The sequence below is a fragment of the Chiloscyllium punctatum genome, chromosome 13 (genome assembly GCF_047496795.1).
Source record: "Chiloscyllium punctatum isolate Juve2018m chromosome 13, sChiPun1.3, whole genome shotgun sequence".
Lineage (NCBI taxonomy): Eukaryota > Metazoa > Chordata > Chondrichthyes > Orectolobiformes > Hemiscylliidae > Chiloscyllium > Chiloscyllium punctatum.
In genome coordinates, this window is record NC_092751.1 from 96,977,286 (window position 1) to 96,995,533 (window position 18,248).

The 18,248-nt window shown below is 39.3% G+C and overlaps 1 protein-coding gene across 5 annotated transcripts in view; it reads left to right on the forward strand.

The window, feature by feature from the left end:
- Window positions 1-18,248, forward strand: part of LOC140484690 (very long chain fatty acid elongase 6-like) — a 156,346-nt gene that overhangs the window by 125,346 nt on the left and 12,752 nt on the right. For all 5 annotated transcript variants that reach the window (XM_072583368.1, XM_072583367.1, XM_072583369.1 and 2 more), the window contains one exon: window positions 10,918-11,069. In XM_072583368.1, coding sequence (XP_072439469.1) covers window positions 10,918-11,069 — 152 coding nt within the window. The remainder of the gene's footprint in view (window positions 1-10,917; window positions 11,070-18,248) is intronic.

The following is an 18,248-nucleotide window of genomic DNA, read 5'->3' on the forward strand; positions in this document are numbered from 1 at the left end:
GACAGAATCTCCCCGTGATATTAACCAAATGAAGTGTTTCACCACATAACGTTTACATTAGTGACATTTTAGGTAAGAGTGACCGTAACAACTAAAATTGAACGTTGTCAGTCAGTTATTTCAGAGAACTTGGAAATATGGTGCCTGTTAATGAAATTCTACCTGAATAAACTCGTGACTGAATCCGGACAAATGTATTAACTTTGCATATTTTTTCTAGGACTGTTTGTATCTCTGCTGCAGTCTGAAATACAATATAAAAATCCCAGCAGTGAGCCCTCTATCTATATTCCTAGAAACATGCTCAAGACAATGGATATATTTAGGTCAACTCTCATATAATGCAAGGTGACAAAGTGCCCTGAATGCATTTCAAATCATGAGAGGTATGGTTACTCCTGGCTAAACTCCAACAAGATCTGATTCAAATTAAATAAATGTCAATTCTGTGCGTCACTTGAATGATGTAGGATGGGGAATTGCATAAAAGGCTGACACATCCTTCCCAGACCAGATTTAACAGAAATAACGTAATCTGAAACTTGGAGTAAGAATGTTCTTTGTTTTACTCTGCTATCTTGCAGTATGAACACGATTTTTTTTTTGCCTGCTTTCCGAAAACAGATCTGTTTCATAGATCTAGGCTTCCAGACTTTTGAATTTCACTTTTTTTCATTACCAGCTAGGCAGAGTATATTGCCTGTTCCTAATTTCCCTTGAGGAGTTGGTAGCGAGCTACTTCCTTCAACAAGAGGCAGTTGTTTTATACAGAGAGTGGTTCAAGTGTGGAATGAACTTCCTGAAGAAGTGGTGGATACAGGTGCAGTTACAATGTTTAAAAGACATTTCGATGGATCCATGAATAACAAAGGTTTGGAGGGATAAGGGCCAAGAGCAGGCAAGTGGTACTAGTTTAGTTTGGGATTATGTTCAGCATGGACTGGTTGGACCGAAGGGTCTGTGGCCGTGCTGTATGATTCTTTAATTGCAGTCTTTAATTGTAGGTACATCTCCAGTGAAGTTAGGAAGGGATGCTGTTTCTTTTCAGTATTGAGTGGTATTTGTCGAGATGGAAGGAAATTAAGGAGACATACTTCCTGCATTCTCCCTCATTTTTCCTACTTCTATGTGGACCACAGAGCCCTGTGTGCAGCAACATCTTCCAGAACTGGCAATTGGCACATGCATGGAACATTGGGCTTTTCCTCATAAAACTTCTCCCCCTACATATGTCTGCAAAAGAAAGACAAGGTTTTTGTATGATCACCAGTAAGCAAATAATGGCAATTTTGCCAACTTTTTTGCAGTTTGATTTGCTTTCTTCTTTGATTGTTCCATTTCCATTCACATAAAATTATTCAAAGGCCTTGTCTCATACATATAACCCTTAAGCATTCTTTAAGTGCATTACTTCCTAACCACCATCTCACACTGTCTCCCAAACCCATTTTAGCAAGTGCTTGATACACAAAATGAGGACGGACACTAGAATGCCCTGGGGCTGTTCTTTGCAAATTAAAAACTTTTGCTGTTCCATTCCTCCCATCTCCATGTTGGAATTGTTAACATTACCCTCAAATTCTGTTCTTCATACAAACTCAGGCTAGACTTTCAGGCTGCCTGTAAATGATGTTTATGAACAGACTGTAAATGATGGTAAGGCTACCAAGCAACATACTCAGTGCTTTTACATGTTACAGTTATATCAAGTTCATCTCATTGGTTTATCTGCGTATTCATTAAACACTGTATCTAAAATCAGTGGAGTGAATTTTGAATTCATTCCCAGCTCATTTTGTGTATTTTCATCATATTTGATTAAAATATAATTTGGAGGTGCTGGTGTTGGACTGGAATGCACAAAGTTAAAAATCACAAGGTTTCAGTCCAACAGGTTTATTTGGAATCACTAGCTTTTGAAGCACTGCTTCTTCATAAGCTGGTTTGGAGCAGAATCATAAGACACAGACTTTATAGCAACAGAATTGCAGTGTCATGGAATGTAATATTAAACAAATTTATCTTAAGTCTTTCACCTTTTAGAATGACCATGTTAGTGATATATAATTATATTTATATCCATATATAAATCCCAGAACTTTTTTTAAAGTTACATGATTAAATACTCATTGCAGAATCTTACAGTCATAGAGGTATACATCACAGAAACAGATACTTCATTCCAATTTGTCCATGCGGACCAGATAATCTAAATTAATCTACTCCCATTTGCAAGAATTTGGCCCTTACCCCTCGAAACCCTTCCTATTCATATACACATTCAGATACCTTTTAAATGTGAATCAAAAGAATTGGATTCTGCATCAGTGACAGAACGGCAATATTCTTCGAAGTCAGGATGGTGAGTGGCTTGGGTGGGAAGTTGCAAGTGGTGGTGTTTCCAGTTATCTGCTGCTCTTGTTCTGGATGGCAGTACTTGTCTCCATCACTTCCTTTGGCAGTTCATTCCTTATCACATCACCCTCTGCCAGTTTTGGACTCCCCCACCCTAGGGAAAAGACCTTGTCTATTCAACCTGTCCGTGCCCCTCATGATTTTATAAACCTCTACAAGGTCACCCCTCAGCTTCTGTTGCTCCAGGGAAAACAGCCCAATCTATTCAGCCACTCCCTATAGCTTAAACCTTCTAACTCTGGCAACATCCTTGTAAATCTTTTCTGAACCCTTTCAAGTTTCACAACATCCTTCCTACAACAGGGAGACTAGAGTTGCACACAGTATTCCAAATGTGGCTGAACCAATGTCCTGTACAGCTGCAAAATGACCTCCCAACTCCTCTACTCAATGCACTGACCAATAAAGGCAAGCATACCAAACACCTTCTTCACTATCCTGTCTACCTGCGATTCAACTTTCAAGGAACTATGAACCTGACCCCAAAGTCTCATTGTTCAGCAACACTCTCCAGGACCTTACCATTAAGTGTATAAGTTCCTAGTCTGATATGCCTTTCCAAAATGTAGCACCTCTCATTTATCGAAATTAAACTCCATCTGCCACTCTTCAGTCCATCAGCCCATGTGATCCAGATCCCGTCGTACTCTGAGGTAATCTTCTTCACTGTGCACTAGACCTCTAATTTTGGTGTAATCTGTAACCTTCCTAACTATACCTCCTATATTCACATCCAAATCGTTTATATAAATGACAAAAAGCAGTGGAACCAGCACCAATCTTTATGGCACATCACTGGTCACAGGCCTCCAGTCCAAAAAGCAGCTCCCCACCACCACTCTCTGTTTACTCACTTTGAGTCAGTTCTCTATTCAAATGGCTAGTTCTCCCTGTATTTCACGTGATCTAACTTCTGATTTTTGTTTTCATTCATGGGATATGGGTGTCGTTGGTTGGGCCAGCGCTTATTGCATATTCTAATTGCCCTAAAAAAGGTGCTAGTGAGCAGATTTCTTCTACAGCTGCAATCCATTTGATGTAGGTAGACCCACGATGCCAATGGGGAGAGAGTTCTAAGAATTTGATTCTGCATCAGTGACAGAACGGCAATATTCTTCGAAGTCAGGATGGTGAGTGGCTTGGATGGGAAGTTGCAAGTGGTGGTGTTTCCAGTTATCTGCTGCTCTTTTTCTGGATGGCAGTGGTTTGAGGGTTTGGAAGGGGCTGATTAAGGAGTCTTGGTGAATTTCTCCAGTGTATCTTGTAGATAGTACACACTGTTGCCATTGAATGTCAGCGGTACAGAGAATGAATGTTTGTGGATGTGGTACAAATCAAGTTGGTTGCTTTGTCAAGCTTCTTGAGTCATGTTGGAGCTGCACTCATTTAGGTAAGTGGAGAGTATTCTATTAAACTTGACTTGTGTCTGAGATAGTAAACTAGTTTTGGGGAATCAGGAAGTGAGTAATTTGTTGCAGGATTTGTAGACTTCAGTAGCCACAGTATTTTTCTGGCTCGGCCAATTCAGTTTCTGGTAATCCCCAGGCTATTGTTAGTACAGGATTGGTGATGATTATCCTGTTGAATGTCAAGGGGCAATAATTAGATACTCTCTTGTTAGCGATGGTCATTGTCTCGTGTTTGTGTGGTACAAATGTTACTTGCTACTTGTCAACCCCAGCCTGATGTTGTCCAGATTTTGTTTCTGCACTTGTACATGATTGTTCAGTGTCTGAGGAGTTGCAAGTATTGCTCAGCAATGTGCAATCATCAGCAAACATCTCAATTCTGACATCATGATGGAGAGCATGTCTTTGATTAAGCAGCTGATGACTGTTGGCTCAAGGACAATACTTAGATGAGCTCTTGAGAGATGACACATCTTCAACAAACACAACCATCTTTCAGCTCGCCGGATGTGACTCCAACCAGAGATAATTTTTTCTCCATATTCCCATAGACTGGAGTTTTATGAGGGCTCTTTGCCTATCCTGTTCAAATGCATCCCTTGATATCAAGGCCATTCATTTTTTTCACTTCCAGAACTTGGCTCTGAAACATATTTAAACCAAGGCTGAAAGGAGGTCAAGAGCTGAGTGGCCCTTGCAGAACCCAAACTGACAGTCAGTGACTAGGTTATTGCTAAGCAGGTGCTGCTTGATAGCAGTGTTGAAAGTGTTTTCCATCACTTTATTAATGATAGAGAATAGACTGATGGGCAGTAATTGGCAGCATTGTAATTTTTTCCTGCCATTTTTATAGCTGGCATACCTCAGCAATTTTTAATATGGATAGATGCCAGTGTTGTGGCTGTATTGCAACAACTTGGCTAAGGGTACCGCAAGTTCTCAGAATTACATTTACAGTGATATTGCCAGTATGTTGTCAGGGCCTATAGCCTTTGCAGTATGCAGGTCCTCCAACTATTTCTTGATATTGTGGTGTGAATTGAATTGGCTGAAAATAAACATCTATGGTGCTGAGGACCTCTGAAGGAAGCTAAGATGAATATTCTACTTGCCACTTCTGGCTCAGGTAATATATTTGGTTTCTAAAAGATGTTTGACAAGGTACCACATGCAGGCTACTTGATAAGAGCTCCTGGATAGAAATTTGGCTGACTAAGAGAAGACTGAATTGGGATAAGAGGGGCATTTTCAGAATGGCAATCTTTAACTAGTTGAGTTCCACTGGGATTTGTGCTAGAGCCACAATTATTTATATTAATGACTTGGATGAAGGAAGTGACTGCACTATCACAGAGTTTGCAGATGACACAAAATAGGTGAGAAGACAATTAGTGAGGATGACTCAAAGATTCTGAAGAGGGATATGGAGAGGTGAAATCATTGGGCAAAAACGTGGCATCTGGAATACAATGAAGGAAAATGTGAGTTTGGGCAGGAAGAAAGGAGAATCTGAATACTGTTTATACAGAGAGATCTGCAGCACAGAGGGATTTCAGGACCTTTGCATATATATGACAACAAACTAGAATTTCAGTTCAGCAGGTAATAGGGAAGGTAGATGGAACGTTTGCCTTTACTTCAAAGGGAATGGAGTATAAAAACAAGTAAGTCTATAGTAAAACAATACTACTAAAACTACCTAGATCACACCTAGAATACTGAGAAATATTGGTCCCTTTTTCTAAGGCAAGATATACTGATACTGGAGGCAGTACAGACAAAGTTCACTTGGTTAATCTTGGCCTTGGAAACATCTTGTTAGGAAAAGCTGATTGAATTGGGTGAAATCTTTGGAATTTACATGAAAGAGATAACACTATTGAAACATAAAGATTCCTTAGGGGCTTAACAGGATTGTTGCTGAGAGGTTATTTCTCTTTGTGGGAGTTTGTAGGACCAGAGGGCATCACCCAGTTAGGACACAAATGATAAGAATTTCTTTTCTGATGTTAGTGAATAGAGCCATTAAGTGTATTCGGGGCTGAGATCGACAGAGAAAAGGGCACAAAAGTGGATTTGAGGATTATCAAATTACCCATGATCTCATTGAATAGTGGAGCTGACTCAATGGGCCGAATGACTTATTGTCATCGTATTTCTTATAGTGTGACTCTTAGATGTTTAATCTTCTATCAGGGCTGATGACAGTGTAGATGGAAAGTCTGCCTAGTTTGATGTGGGTATTGTGTGAAAGCAAGGAAAGAATAATGTTAAAATGACAGTTCTTTTCAAAGCAATCATTCATTTTCAATCAGCACTATCAGGCAGGGAAATGCAGGAAATAGTCCAATGGCTCTTAAGAGACATGAGTTCAGAATTATTTGTAATATTATGGCTACATCATTGAATGTGGCTGTATCTCCTTGTGGCAGCTCAAAATGCTAGGTTCGTGGAGATATGCCTGTCCCTGCCTATTGGTACAGACAGTGTCATTAATGAGGAAGGGAGACAAAAATGCACTGTTCAGTTTCCATGTCACTAAATAAAATGAATGTTTAAATTAAACGAGATATAGAAATTACTGGTTTACATTAAGTAAAGTTTGCATTTAGCTGCCTAAATTGTATCGAATATGTGATGCAGTAAGGCTACAGAGCATACAGGTAATCTTGCAATCTCAGAGAAGTACAGAATTATAGTATTGGTCTGTTGTGCTTGCATTGACTTATTGCCAAACTTCTGCCATATCTCTGTAACCCTGCACATTCTTTCTATTTAAATCATGATCTCCTATCCTTTTTGAATGCCTCAATCAAATTTGCCTCCACCTTCTTATTTCCAGGTAGGATATTCTATTGTTGCACCTTTGAGTGAAAGCATGTTTTCTTATCTTACATTTGCTTCTTTTGCAGAATACTTTAACCCTGGTTCTTGTTCCTTTTACAAGCAGAAACAGTCTTGTTGTGTCTGGGCCCATTGTGATTTTGAAAAGTTCTATCAAATCTGCTCTCTTTGGAATACAGTCCCAACTTCTTCAATTTATCTCCATAACTGAAGTTTCTCATTCCTTGGAACCGTTCATGCAAGCCTATTTTGCACTCTTTGTGTTCAAAGCCTTCCAAGTGTGACACCTAAATAGTACAAAATATTCCAGCCAAGATCTTAAATACATTCACCGTAACCTCTTTGCTCTTGTTCTGTACACCTCTATAGTATGCTTCATTAAAATACTGTATAATTTATTATCAACTCTTCCTACATGTCCTGCCATCTTTAATAGCTCATGTATAGATAGATGCAGTACTCTGTTCTTGTATGACTTTCAATAGTACTCATTATTGTATATTGTCTCTGTGTTCTTTGTATCAAAATGAATCATCTCAGACTGCTCTACATTGAACTTCATTCCCATTCCACCTACTTGCAATGTCCTTTGAACTTCTACACTGTCCTTATGTACTCTAAGTACTCCCAAGTTTTGTGTAGTTTGCAAACTTTGAAATTCTTCCTGCACACCAAGGTCTAGATCATTTATGTACATCAGGAAATCAAGGGTCTCATACTAACACCTGGAGAACACAACAATAGACTTCCTAGAGTTTAAAAAAAACTATTAGACATCTCTCTGTTTCCTCTTCCTCAGCCAATTTTGCTTCCCTGTTGCTCCTGACTTTTTAATTCCATGACCACTAATTTACTTACAAGGCTGTAGTGTGGCACGGTATCAAAAGCTTTGACCTTTTCAAAACATAATTGAACAAATTAGTTGAATTGACTTCCCTTTAACAAATCCATACTGGCTATTTCTCAGTAAGCCACATTTTTCCATGTGACTATTAATTCTATTCTGAATAATTATTTATAGCAGTTTCTACACCACTGAAGTAAAATAACAGGCCTGTAATTACTGGGCTTATATTCACAACTTTTGCACAAGGGTGTAATGTTTGCAATTCTCCAGCCCTTGGGCATTATCACTGAATCCAGGGAATATTGAGAAATTCATGCCGTGCTGTTACAATTTCCATTGCTTAATTGCATGTCATCCAGTCTGGGTACCTTACCAATGCCTTCTCAATGTTAAACCTCTCTCTCAACCACCTTTCCTCTTCTGTCACCATGGCCTGTGCAGCATCTCCTTTGCCAACAAGTACAGGTGTAAAGTATTCACTTTACACCTCAGCCATGCCTGTTCCTTCTTTGCTTTTTTTATTTGCTTTTCCAACTCCCTTCTGATCCTTCTGTTTTTATCTTTGTTCTTAGTTGTATTTATTATCTGACATTAACCATAAATGCTCTTTCTTTCTTACCTTGCTGTCCACCTTCTTTGTCATCCACGGCATACTGGATTTGTTTGTCCCACCTTTCCCTTTTGATGAAATATACTTTCACTGTACCCGAACCATCTCCTCTTTATCGGTGGTCCATTGTACACTTAGTTTTTCTCACCAATATTTGGTTTCAGTCTGCCTGACCCAACTTCAATCTTGCCCCATTGAAATCAACTCATTAGTATTATTCTGGATTGATCATTGTCATTTCCTATCCTCTTCCTAAACTTTATGATACAATGGTCACCGCCCCCTAAATGTTCACCTACTGACATCTGATGTAGTCCCTGCAAGTCTCAGTTTGAATTTTTCTTTTGCATTGATTGCCTGGAGCAATTTGACAACTTTTATACTGCAGTGGCTTTCTCGCACAATATTTTTGAACCTCACTCATGTATCCCAGCTAATACGATGATGTTTCCGTAAATCTTCACACATAGAACAAATGTGACTTTGGTTCTGTTTTAACTGTGAAAAGAGTTCAGTTGGGTGATAACTGAGCCATCTGGACAAATCAAAACTTTCACTTTAGCACTCTTAACTTACTTGCGAAAGAATTGTCTCTGGTGGCCTTAATAGACTATTGCCCTGGAATAGCATAACATAGTTTAGAAAGTCTATCAGAAAAAAAGTCAATTATATATTGTGGCTTTCATGAACACAGGATGTTCAAATGTGATTTACAGCTGGTGAAATACTTTTTAAGTGTAGTCAGTGCTAAAGAGGAAATGTGAAGGTTGATCTGCAGTCAGCTCCATAGTCAGCAATGTGATAACACCCAGTTACTCTGTTTTTGTGCTATTAATTAAAAAGGTAAATACTGGCTAAGTCAACTCCCTTCTTCAAAATATTGCCATGGGATCTTTTATATCCACCTAAGAGGGGAGACGGGGCTTTGATTTAATTCCGGTAGGTAAAAACAATGACTGCAGATCTGGAAACCAGAATCTAGATTAGAGTGGTGCTGGAAAAGCACAGCAGTTCAGGCAGCATCCGAGGAGCTGTGCTTTTCCAGCGCCACTCTAATCTAGACTTTGATTTAATTCCAACAGTGCAACATATCACTGCAGCAGTGAAGGAATATGCACTTTAGTTTTGTGCTCAAGTTCTGAAATGGGAATTAAACCCACAGCCTTAAGATTCAAAGACAAATGTTGATACTCAATATCATTTGGCATCAAATCCGGTGTTTGAATTTTGACTAGTTGACCATATTTTAACACGATTCTTTTGTTGAATTACTAACATTGCTTCCTTTCCTAAAACGGAGAAGATATTGTAAAAGAATGAAGGTCTGTTTACATCTGTGAAGTCATCAACATAAAATTTATTCCTGTTTTGAAAGTACTATATAACTGCAAGTGATTGTCACCTACAAGAAAAAAAATATCATTTGCTCCCCTCTTGGACGTGATTCTGAAAGGATTTACATGCACTTGGAGAGGCAAGGACTGATTAGGAATAGTCAGCATATTTTTTGTGCAAGCAAAATAGTGTCTGACAACTTGATTGGTTACTTCTTTAGCAAATTCAAAGAGTTGAGGGCAGGGCAGTAGACATTGTTTCCATGGACTTTAGTAAAGCTTTTAACAAGGTTTTGCTTGGTAGATTAATTAGTAAAGTTAGATCACTTGGGATTCAGGGTGAGCTTGCAAATTGAATACAAAATTGGCTTGATGACTGTTTTTTGGACTGGAGGCCCATGACCAGCAGTGTTCCACAGGGATCGGTAATGGGTCCAGTTTGTTATTTTAGAGAAACGATTTGGATGAGAATATATGAGGCATACTTTATAAATTTGCAGATGACACCAAAATTGGTGGTATTGTTCGCAGTAAAGAAGGTTATCTAAGATTACAAAGAAATCTTGATTAATTGAGACATTGGGGTGAAGAGTGGCAGATGGAGTCTGATTTTGATAAACGTGAGGTATTGCATTTTGGTAAAACAAACAAGGGCAGGATTTATACAGTTAATGGTCAGTTTCTGCATAGTGTTGTAGAACAAAAGAGACTTAGGGGTTCAGGTATGTCATTCTTTGAAATTTGCGTCACTGGTTGACAGAGTGGTTAAGAAGGCATTTGGCATGCTTGCCTTCATTGCTGAGACCTTTGAGTATAAGAGTTAGGATGTCATGTTGCAGTTGTACAGGATGTTAGTGAGACTTCTTCTGGAGTGCTATGCCCAGTTCTGGTCGCCCTGCTTTGGAAGGATATAACTAAATTTTTTTCTGAATATTCTCCAATTATCAGGATGTTGCCAGGAATAGAGGGGTTAAGTTATAAGGAGAGGCTGGATAGGCTGGGACATTTTTCACTGCAGCATAGGAGGTTGAGGGATAACCTTGTGTAGAGGTTTATAAAATCATGAAGGATATAGATAAGGTGAATAATGGAGTTTTGAGGAAGGGTCACTGGACCCAAAACATTAGCTCTGATTTCTCTTCACAGATGCTGCCAGACCTGCTGAGCTTTTCCAGAAATTTGTTTTCATTTCTAAAAAATCATCTGTCCTGTTATCACCAACCTGTACATAATTATATCATCCTGTTCTACCATTCACCTCTTACTGTTACAAACTCGCAGCATTAAGAAGAAGCACTTTGCTCTCCAGTGTCAGACAGGAAATCCAGAAAGAAGATGCTAAAAAATAAGAATATATTCCCATTATATTAATTTATAACAGAAACCTATATTTTAACGATATACAATTGGAATATTCAATGTTATGAAAATAATAGCGAATGTTTTCTTCCCCAACAGTATACTTGGTGCGTTCAGAACAGGGTGGTATATGTGGCATGTCCTGTACACCAGTGGCTTCAAGCAATCAGTGTGTGACCAGAGCTTCTACAATGGACCTGTGAGCAAATTCTGGGCATATGCATTTGTCTTGAGCAAAGCTCCAGAACTAGGTAAGAAAAGTAGAGGCTGTAAAGTTGTGCTCACGTTTATTGCGAACCCATTTTTAAATGTTTATATATGGTGTTTTGTTGAAATTGTTCTCCTGATTTTGTCCAACCAAACTTTCACCCTCTCCTCCCTGCAAAGTAAAATGATCAAGCTATTGTTAATTAGCTACCTTTGGACTCAAATTTCAGTGAAAGATTCAACCTCTTCCTCCAAGCTAACTTTTTTCTTTTTAAAGCAGAACTTTAAACAGAGCAGTCACATACATCTTCAGCCTAGAATGAACATAAGTTACTTACAGTTAATGTGGACAAAAGCCCATATTTTGTTAATAAAGCAATAATCTGATTAGTCATTCAATCCGTTCAAGGGAATGAAGTAATACAATCGGTCTGCTATAACGCATGTTTCTTCAACACAAATTGGTTTTAACAAGATTGAAGAATTTAGATTGAAGGATTGAGTTACTTGTAGAACACAAACTTTCCTTACCTGTATTGGCTATAATACGTTTCCGGCCCCATTAGTTTATAACACATTACTTTCTTATAACGCAAGTTTGCACGAGAACCGAACTCCCGCGTTATATCAGAACCGACTATATATGAATAGACTGGAATAATGAAGTTCATGTAGAAGTTAAACCAGGATTTAATGAATGCCTGAATATGCTAAGGGTGGTGGAGGATTCATGCTTCTATATCTAGTGTTCCAATGATTCTGCACAGTGTTTCTAAAGTCATTTTTATCTATTTAAAGCTACTTTAAGTACAGATGATGGACCAGACATTCTGCTTAAAATGCATGTTTTGTGATAAAACAATCTTCAGCTGTTTTAATAAAGTTGCAATAAGCTGTCTGTACTCAAGTATATATCAAGGAAAAAATTAAACCAGTTTTTTAAAAATATTATGGTCTATCACACTGATTAACATCGCATGTTCAGCAATTTAAAAATGAGCTTGAGTGGAAACTTGAGTGAAAATAAATTAAAAATCGTTGATTTCCGGTTGCACTTTTCACCTTGATGCCATCAATTACACCCAAAAGTGGCAACTTTACCTGATAATAAATAAACTTACAGGTGTTATGTCACGGGGTAAACCTTGTGCTTAATTTAAACCAACTGCACAGAAAAGATTTATCCCGTGCAGTAATCCGTGAAAATTCGAGAGGCCAAGAACTATCAAGTAAAAATTACAACCTTATTTCTTAAAGTCTAACAGAGAATAATTAACTAACAACTACTTACAACTCCTTCCTCTAACTTATCTTTTACTTTCCTTTCTACAATACTAGTCCAATAAAGGTTCTGATTAAGATTTAACAAAAAATCATATTCCAAAACCAGCCAGCTGTGAAATCTTCTCTTTTTATCTTCTTCTGTAGATTTGCTCTCCAGGTCAGTGTTGATGTTTTTTTTCTCTGTGCAAGCTCCTTCTCTAGACAGGCACCTCTCAGACTTCTTACGAGCAGACTACATCTGTTGGTCTTTTGGCAGTTCTCCTCTAACTGTTCAGTTTTTCCTGGTCTTATAATCCAAACCATTGGATTGTGTAATTGAATTTAGTATTGACAATATTAAAAGCCAAACTTGATTGGAGTTTGGTATTTTGGAGTATAATTTAATCTGATTGACTGAATTCGAATTTGTTTTGTCGTATCCAGGAAACCCAGCTAACCTAGCTGTTCAACCAAATGTTACATTGTTACTTTATTTAGAACACTTAGCAGAACAATCTGATACAGCACTTTTTTTTTAACTTAAAGGTACAGCACCCCTAACACCATCATAACACCTTCCCCCTTTAGGAAAAAAATGAATCATCATAATGAAAGGGTAGCTTTTTTTTTCTATTGCTTAAACACATTACCCTAACATAGCAATAACTTTAATCTAAGTTCACCTTAACTTCTTCCCAAATACCTGTGTATGTGTGTGTAAAAACTCATCTAAAGCTTATCGGTTAAATCAACAGTAACATATCTGTGATTACATTCTTATGACCTGCAACATATACAATTTTTAAATGAAAATAATATAAGACTCCAACGAAATAGTCTCATATTGTCTTTAAACCTTTCTAAGAATGTGAGGATTGTGATCCATGTACCGTTTCTGATACATTGTTTGTGACGTACACATTAAAATGTTGGAAGGCCAGTACTAAACTCAATAGTTCTTTTTCAATTGTGGAGTATTTCGTCTAGAGAATGCTGATCTTCTTTGAAAAATAACCAACTGGCAGTTCACTCCTATCTCATCTTCCTGTAGGAGTACAGCTCCAACTCCGATGTCGCTAGCATCGATGGCAACTTCTGAAAAGTTTAATGTAGCTAAAACTGGTTTGTGGTTAATATTGATCTCAAATGGTCAAATGCCTCCTGGCATTGTTCTGTCCACCCACACTTTTTTTTCAGCAAATTGGTTAACAGTGCCACTACACTGCTGAAGCTTGGAACAAACTTCCAGTAGAATCTGCTGAGTCCTAAAAATCAAACATCTCTTTGAGGTTAGTCGGGGACATTTTTCAATGGCTTTTGTCTTTGCATTCTGTGGGGTCAACCTTCCATGACTGATGTTAAGTCCCAAAAATGTCACCTCTACTGTCATGAATTCAGTTTTATTTATGTTTATCACCAGTTTTGCTTCTTGTAGTCGTTCAAAGAGCTCTGCCAACTGCACCATGTGATCTTTCCAGGACTTACTAAAGATCACTACATCATCCAAGTACACTGCAGTTTGTTAACACAGCCACAACTCTATTCGTGAGTCTTTGGAATGTGGCAGGTGTGTTCTTCATTCCAAAGGGCAACACTTTAAATTGATATAGCCCATTTGGGGTTACCAATGCAAAAATTTCTTGCACCATCTCTGATTAAGATACCTGCCAGTAATCATGCATTAAGTCCAACTTGATGATGTAACTGGCTTGACTGACTTTCTCGATACAGACCTCCAATCTAGGAACTGGATAGGAGTCAGATTTTGAAACGGTGTTGACTTTCCACTAATCCACGCAGAATTGTTGAGTCCCGTTCGGTTTGGGAACTAAGACAATCGGTAAACTCCACTCGCTCTGGCGTGGTTTGATGATGTCCTTGTCGAGCATGGCCTCCACCTCCATTTAGACCTGTCTGGTTTTGAAAGGATTAAGCCGATAGGGGTGGTGTTTTATCGCAGCAGTATTTCCTGTCTACTTCATGTACAATTCCTCCTCCTCTGATTCTTACATATGTCCTTATGCTGCAGTAACAAATCTTTCAACTGCGTTTGATGCTCCTAAAACAGCTTACTAATCTGCCCCACTCCTCAAGGGCTTCTTTATTTTTAAATTTATTTTGAGGCACATCATCTGGATTTGATTCCTCACTATGCAGAGCAGTAACTAACATCTGTTTCTCCAGTTCTTTCTCTCTAGTATAATACTATTTCAATATGTTCACATGACATACCTGATACCTTTCTTTTTTGAAATCTGACATTTTTACTAAATAGTTCATCTGACTCAAATTTTCTCAATTTGATAGGGACCACTAAACCTGGCTTTGAAGGGATCTCCTACCACTGGTAACCATACAAGCACGTCACCCCTTGTGAAAATGTCAGTGTCTCAGAGCTTTTATCTGCCACATGCTTCATTCTACATTATATCCTATTTAGGTCCTGTTTAGCTAACTCACCTACTCAATTTAGTCTCTCCCTTACCTCTGATACATAATCGAAGTGTGAGATCTCAGACTTTGGTCCTGTCAATTTTTCTTTAATTAATTTCAAAGAGTCTCTCACTTCGTGCCCGAATATTAACTCGAAGGGAGTAAACTGAGTAGATTCATTTGGGGCATCTCTAATGGCAAACAATATGAATGGAATACCTTTATCCTAATCATTCGGGTAATCCTGACAGTACGCTGTCAACAGGGACTTCGCGGTCTAATGCCACCTTTCTAAATTGGCCAGGCTAAATTACCTGTAGTGTTAGGTAAGGGGTAAATGTAGGGGTATGGGTGGGTTGCGCTTCGGCGGGTCGGTGTGGACTTGTTGGGCCGAAGGGCCTGTTTCCACACTGTAATGTAATCTAATGTAATCTAAAAAAATCTAATCTAAATCTCCTTGGGATTCAGGATGATAGACACTGGATTGAAAGTGCTGTATACCTAAGCTATCCATAACCACCTCAAACAGCATAACAGTAAAATTTGACCCTTGGTCTGACTGAATCTCTCTGGGTAGCCCATACCGTGTGAAGAAAACTACTAATTCCTCTATTACCCTTTTTGCCTTGATATTCCATTATGGAACTGCCTCCGGAAATCTGGTAGACACATTCGTTATAGTTAACAAGTACTGGTTCCCACTTTTAGTTCTTGGGAGGGGCCTACACAATCAGTCATAATCCCCATTAAAGATTCTTCAAATGTGGGAATCGGCAACAGTGGTACTGGTTTTATTACCAACTGTGGCTTACCTACCACTTGGCATGTATTACATGTACAGCAAAAGTTATACCACATCAATAAAAATGTTTTTGTACCTTAGCCAGAGTCTGTCATACCCCTAGGTGACCTCCTACAGGTAGTTCATGTGCTACCTGTAACATCTTCTGTCTGTATGCTACCAGCAACACAATCTGGGACACTTCGGCTCATTTCTCCTCTGCACTAACCTGCCGTGGTATCCCTTTCCGCCTTCGGCTTCTATCCTTCAGATAGTAACCCTCTGGAATATTCTCTGCCTCCTTTTCAGAAGACGTATCCACATATATATATCTTTTACCACCTTGTCTAGCTTTTGTAAGTCTCTTAGCCTTTTAGGACTAAACACTTCTGTCTGATCCTCTGCCTGTTCAGGTTTTTTCTGCACCATTACGTCAAACAGGATGTCTGCTAACTGAACCTCAACTCCTTCATCTTTCTCTTTACTTTTTGCTTCGTGCTGTGACTTAAGATCCTGGGATCTGGTTACGACACAGTCGGGAAAATACCAGGATATTTCTGTTTTAACTCCTCCGTTTCTTCATCTTCCTTGGGCTTCTCCACAACAGAGGGGGTTACTCCCACCTTGGACCCTGCCAAATCATTCCCAAGAACAAACTGAATTCCTGAAACTGACACGCTGTCAATCACTCCCACTGTTACTTCGCCAGTCTTGAGTTGGCACTCCAACCTGATCTTACATAGCAGAACGCTAAATTTCTGTCCATCTATCCCACAGATTACCACACTGTTGGGTAACAGCTCAGAAAGCATGCATATTCGCTCATCCCTTACTTTTTTTTGTGACTGGTTGGATCCTGTATCTCTCAAAATTATAAGTTTGTGTTCTTCTCCCGCTGTTCTTTGAGTAAACTTTATCCAAAAAGGCGAATAGGAAGGGGGGGGGGATGTCTCAGATACAGTCACATAGATGGGTTAACTCCAGGAAGGGTGAGAGAGATCAGCATCTAGGACAGGAGTCTTTTGTGGATATACACATTTCAAACAGGTATGCTGTTTTGGAAAATGTAGGGGGTGATGGATTCTCAGGGGAACGTAGCACAAACAGCCAAGTTTCTGGTATTGAGACTGGCTCTAATGCAACGAGGGGTACGTCTGCTTCCAAGAGATCAATTGTGTTAGGGGATTCTGTAGTCCGAGGTACAGACAGACGTTTCTGTGGCCAGCAGAGAAAAAGCAGAATGGTGTGTTGTTTCCCTGGTGTCAGAATCCAGGATGTCTCAGAGAGGGTGCAGAATGTTCTCATGGGGGAGTGGTGCCAGCAGGAGGTCATTGTCCACATTGGAACCAATGGCATTGGAAGGGAAAAAGTTGAGACTCTGAAGGGAGATTACAGAGAGTTAGGCAGAAATTTAAAAAGGAGGTTCTCCAAGATAGTAATATCTGGATTACTCCCAGTGCTACGAGCTAGTGAGGGCAGGAATAGGAGGATAGAGCAGATGAATGCATGGCTGAGGAGCTGGTGTATGGGAGAAGGATTCACATTTTTGGATCATTGGAATCTCTTTTAGGGTAGAAGTGATCTGTACAAAAAGGACTGATTGCACCTAAATTGGAAGGGGACTAATATACCGGCAGGGAGATTTCCTAGAACTGCTTGGGAGGATTTAAACTAGTAAGGTGGAGGGATGGGCGGTGGGACCCAGGGAGATAGGAAAGGGATCGATCTGAGACGGGTACAGCTGAGAACAGAAGTGAGTCAAACAATCAGGGCAGGCAGGGACAAGGTAGGACTAATAAATTAAACTGCATTATTTCAATGCAAGGGGCCTAACAGGGAAGGCAGATGAACTTAGGGCATGGTTAGGAACATGGGACTGGGATATCATAGCAATTACGGAAATATGGCTCAGGGATGGGCAGGACTGGCAGCTTATTGATCCAGGATACAAATGCTACAGGAAGGATAGAAAAGGAGGTAAGAGAGGAGGGGGAGTGGCCTTTTTTATAAGGGATAGCATTATAGCTGTGCTGAGGGAGGATATTCCTGGAAATACATTCAGGGAAGTTATTTGGGTGGAACTGAGAAATAAGAAAGGGATGATCACCTTATTGGGATTGTATTATAGACCCCCCCCAATAGTCATAGGGAAATTGAGAAACAAACTTGTAAGGAGATCTCAGCTATCTGTAAGAATAATAGAGTAGTTATGGTAGGGGTTTTAACTTCCCAAACATCGACTGGGACTGCCGTGGTGTTAAAGGTTTAGATGGACAGGAATTTGTTAAGTGTGTACAAGACAATTTTCTGATTCAGTATGTGGATGTACCTACTAGAGAAGGTGCAAAACATGACCTACTCTTAGGAAATAAGGCAGGGCACGTGACTGAGGTGTCAGTGGGGGATCACTTTGGGGCAAGCGACCATAATTCTATTAGTTTTAAAATAGTGATGGAAAAGGATAGACCAGATCTAAATGTGAAGTTCTAAATTGGAGAAAGGCCAAATTTGATGGTATTAGGCAAGAACTTTCAAAAGCTGATTGGAGTCAGATGTTTGCAGGTAAAGGGACGGCTGGAAAATGGGAAGCCTTCAGAAATGAGATAACAAAAATCTAGAGAAAGTATATTTCTGTCAGGGTGAAAGGGAAGGCTGGCAGGTATAGGGAATGCTGGATGACTAAAGAAATTGAGAGTTTGGTTAAGAAAAAGAAGGAAGCATATGTCAGGTATAGACAGGATAGATC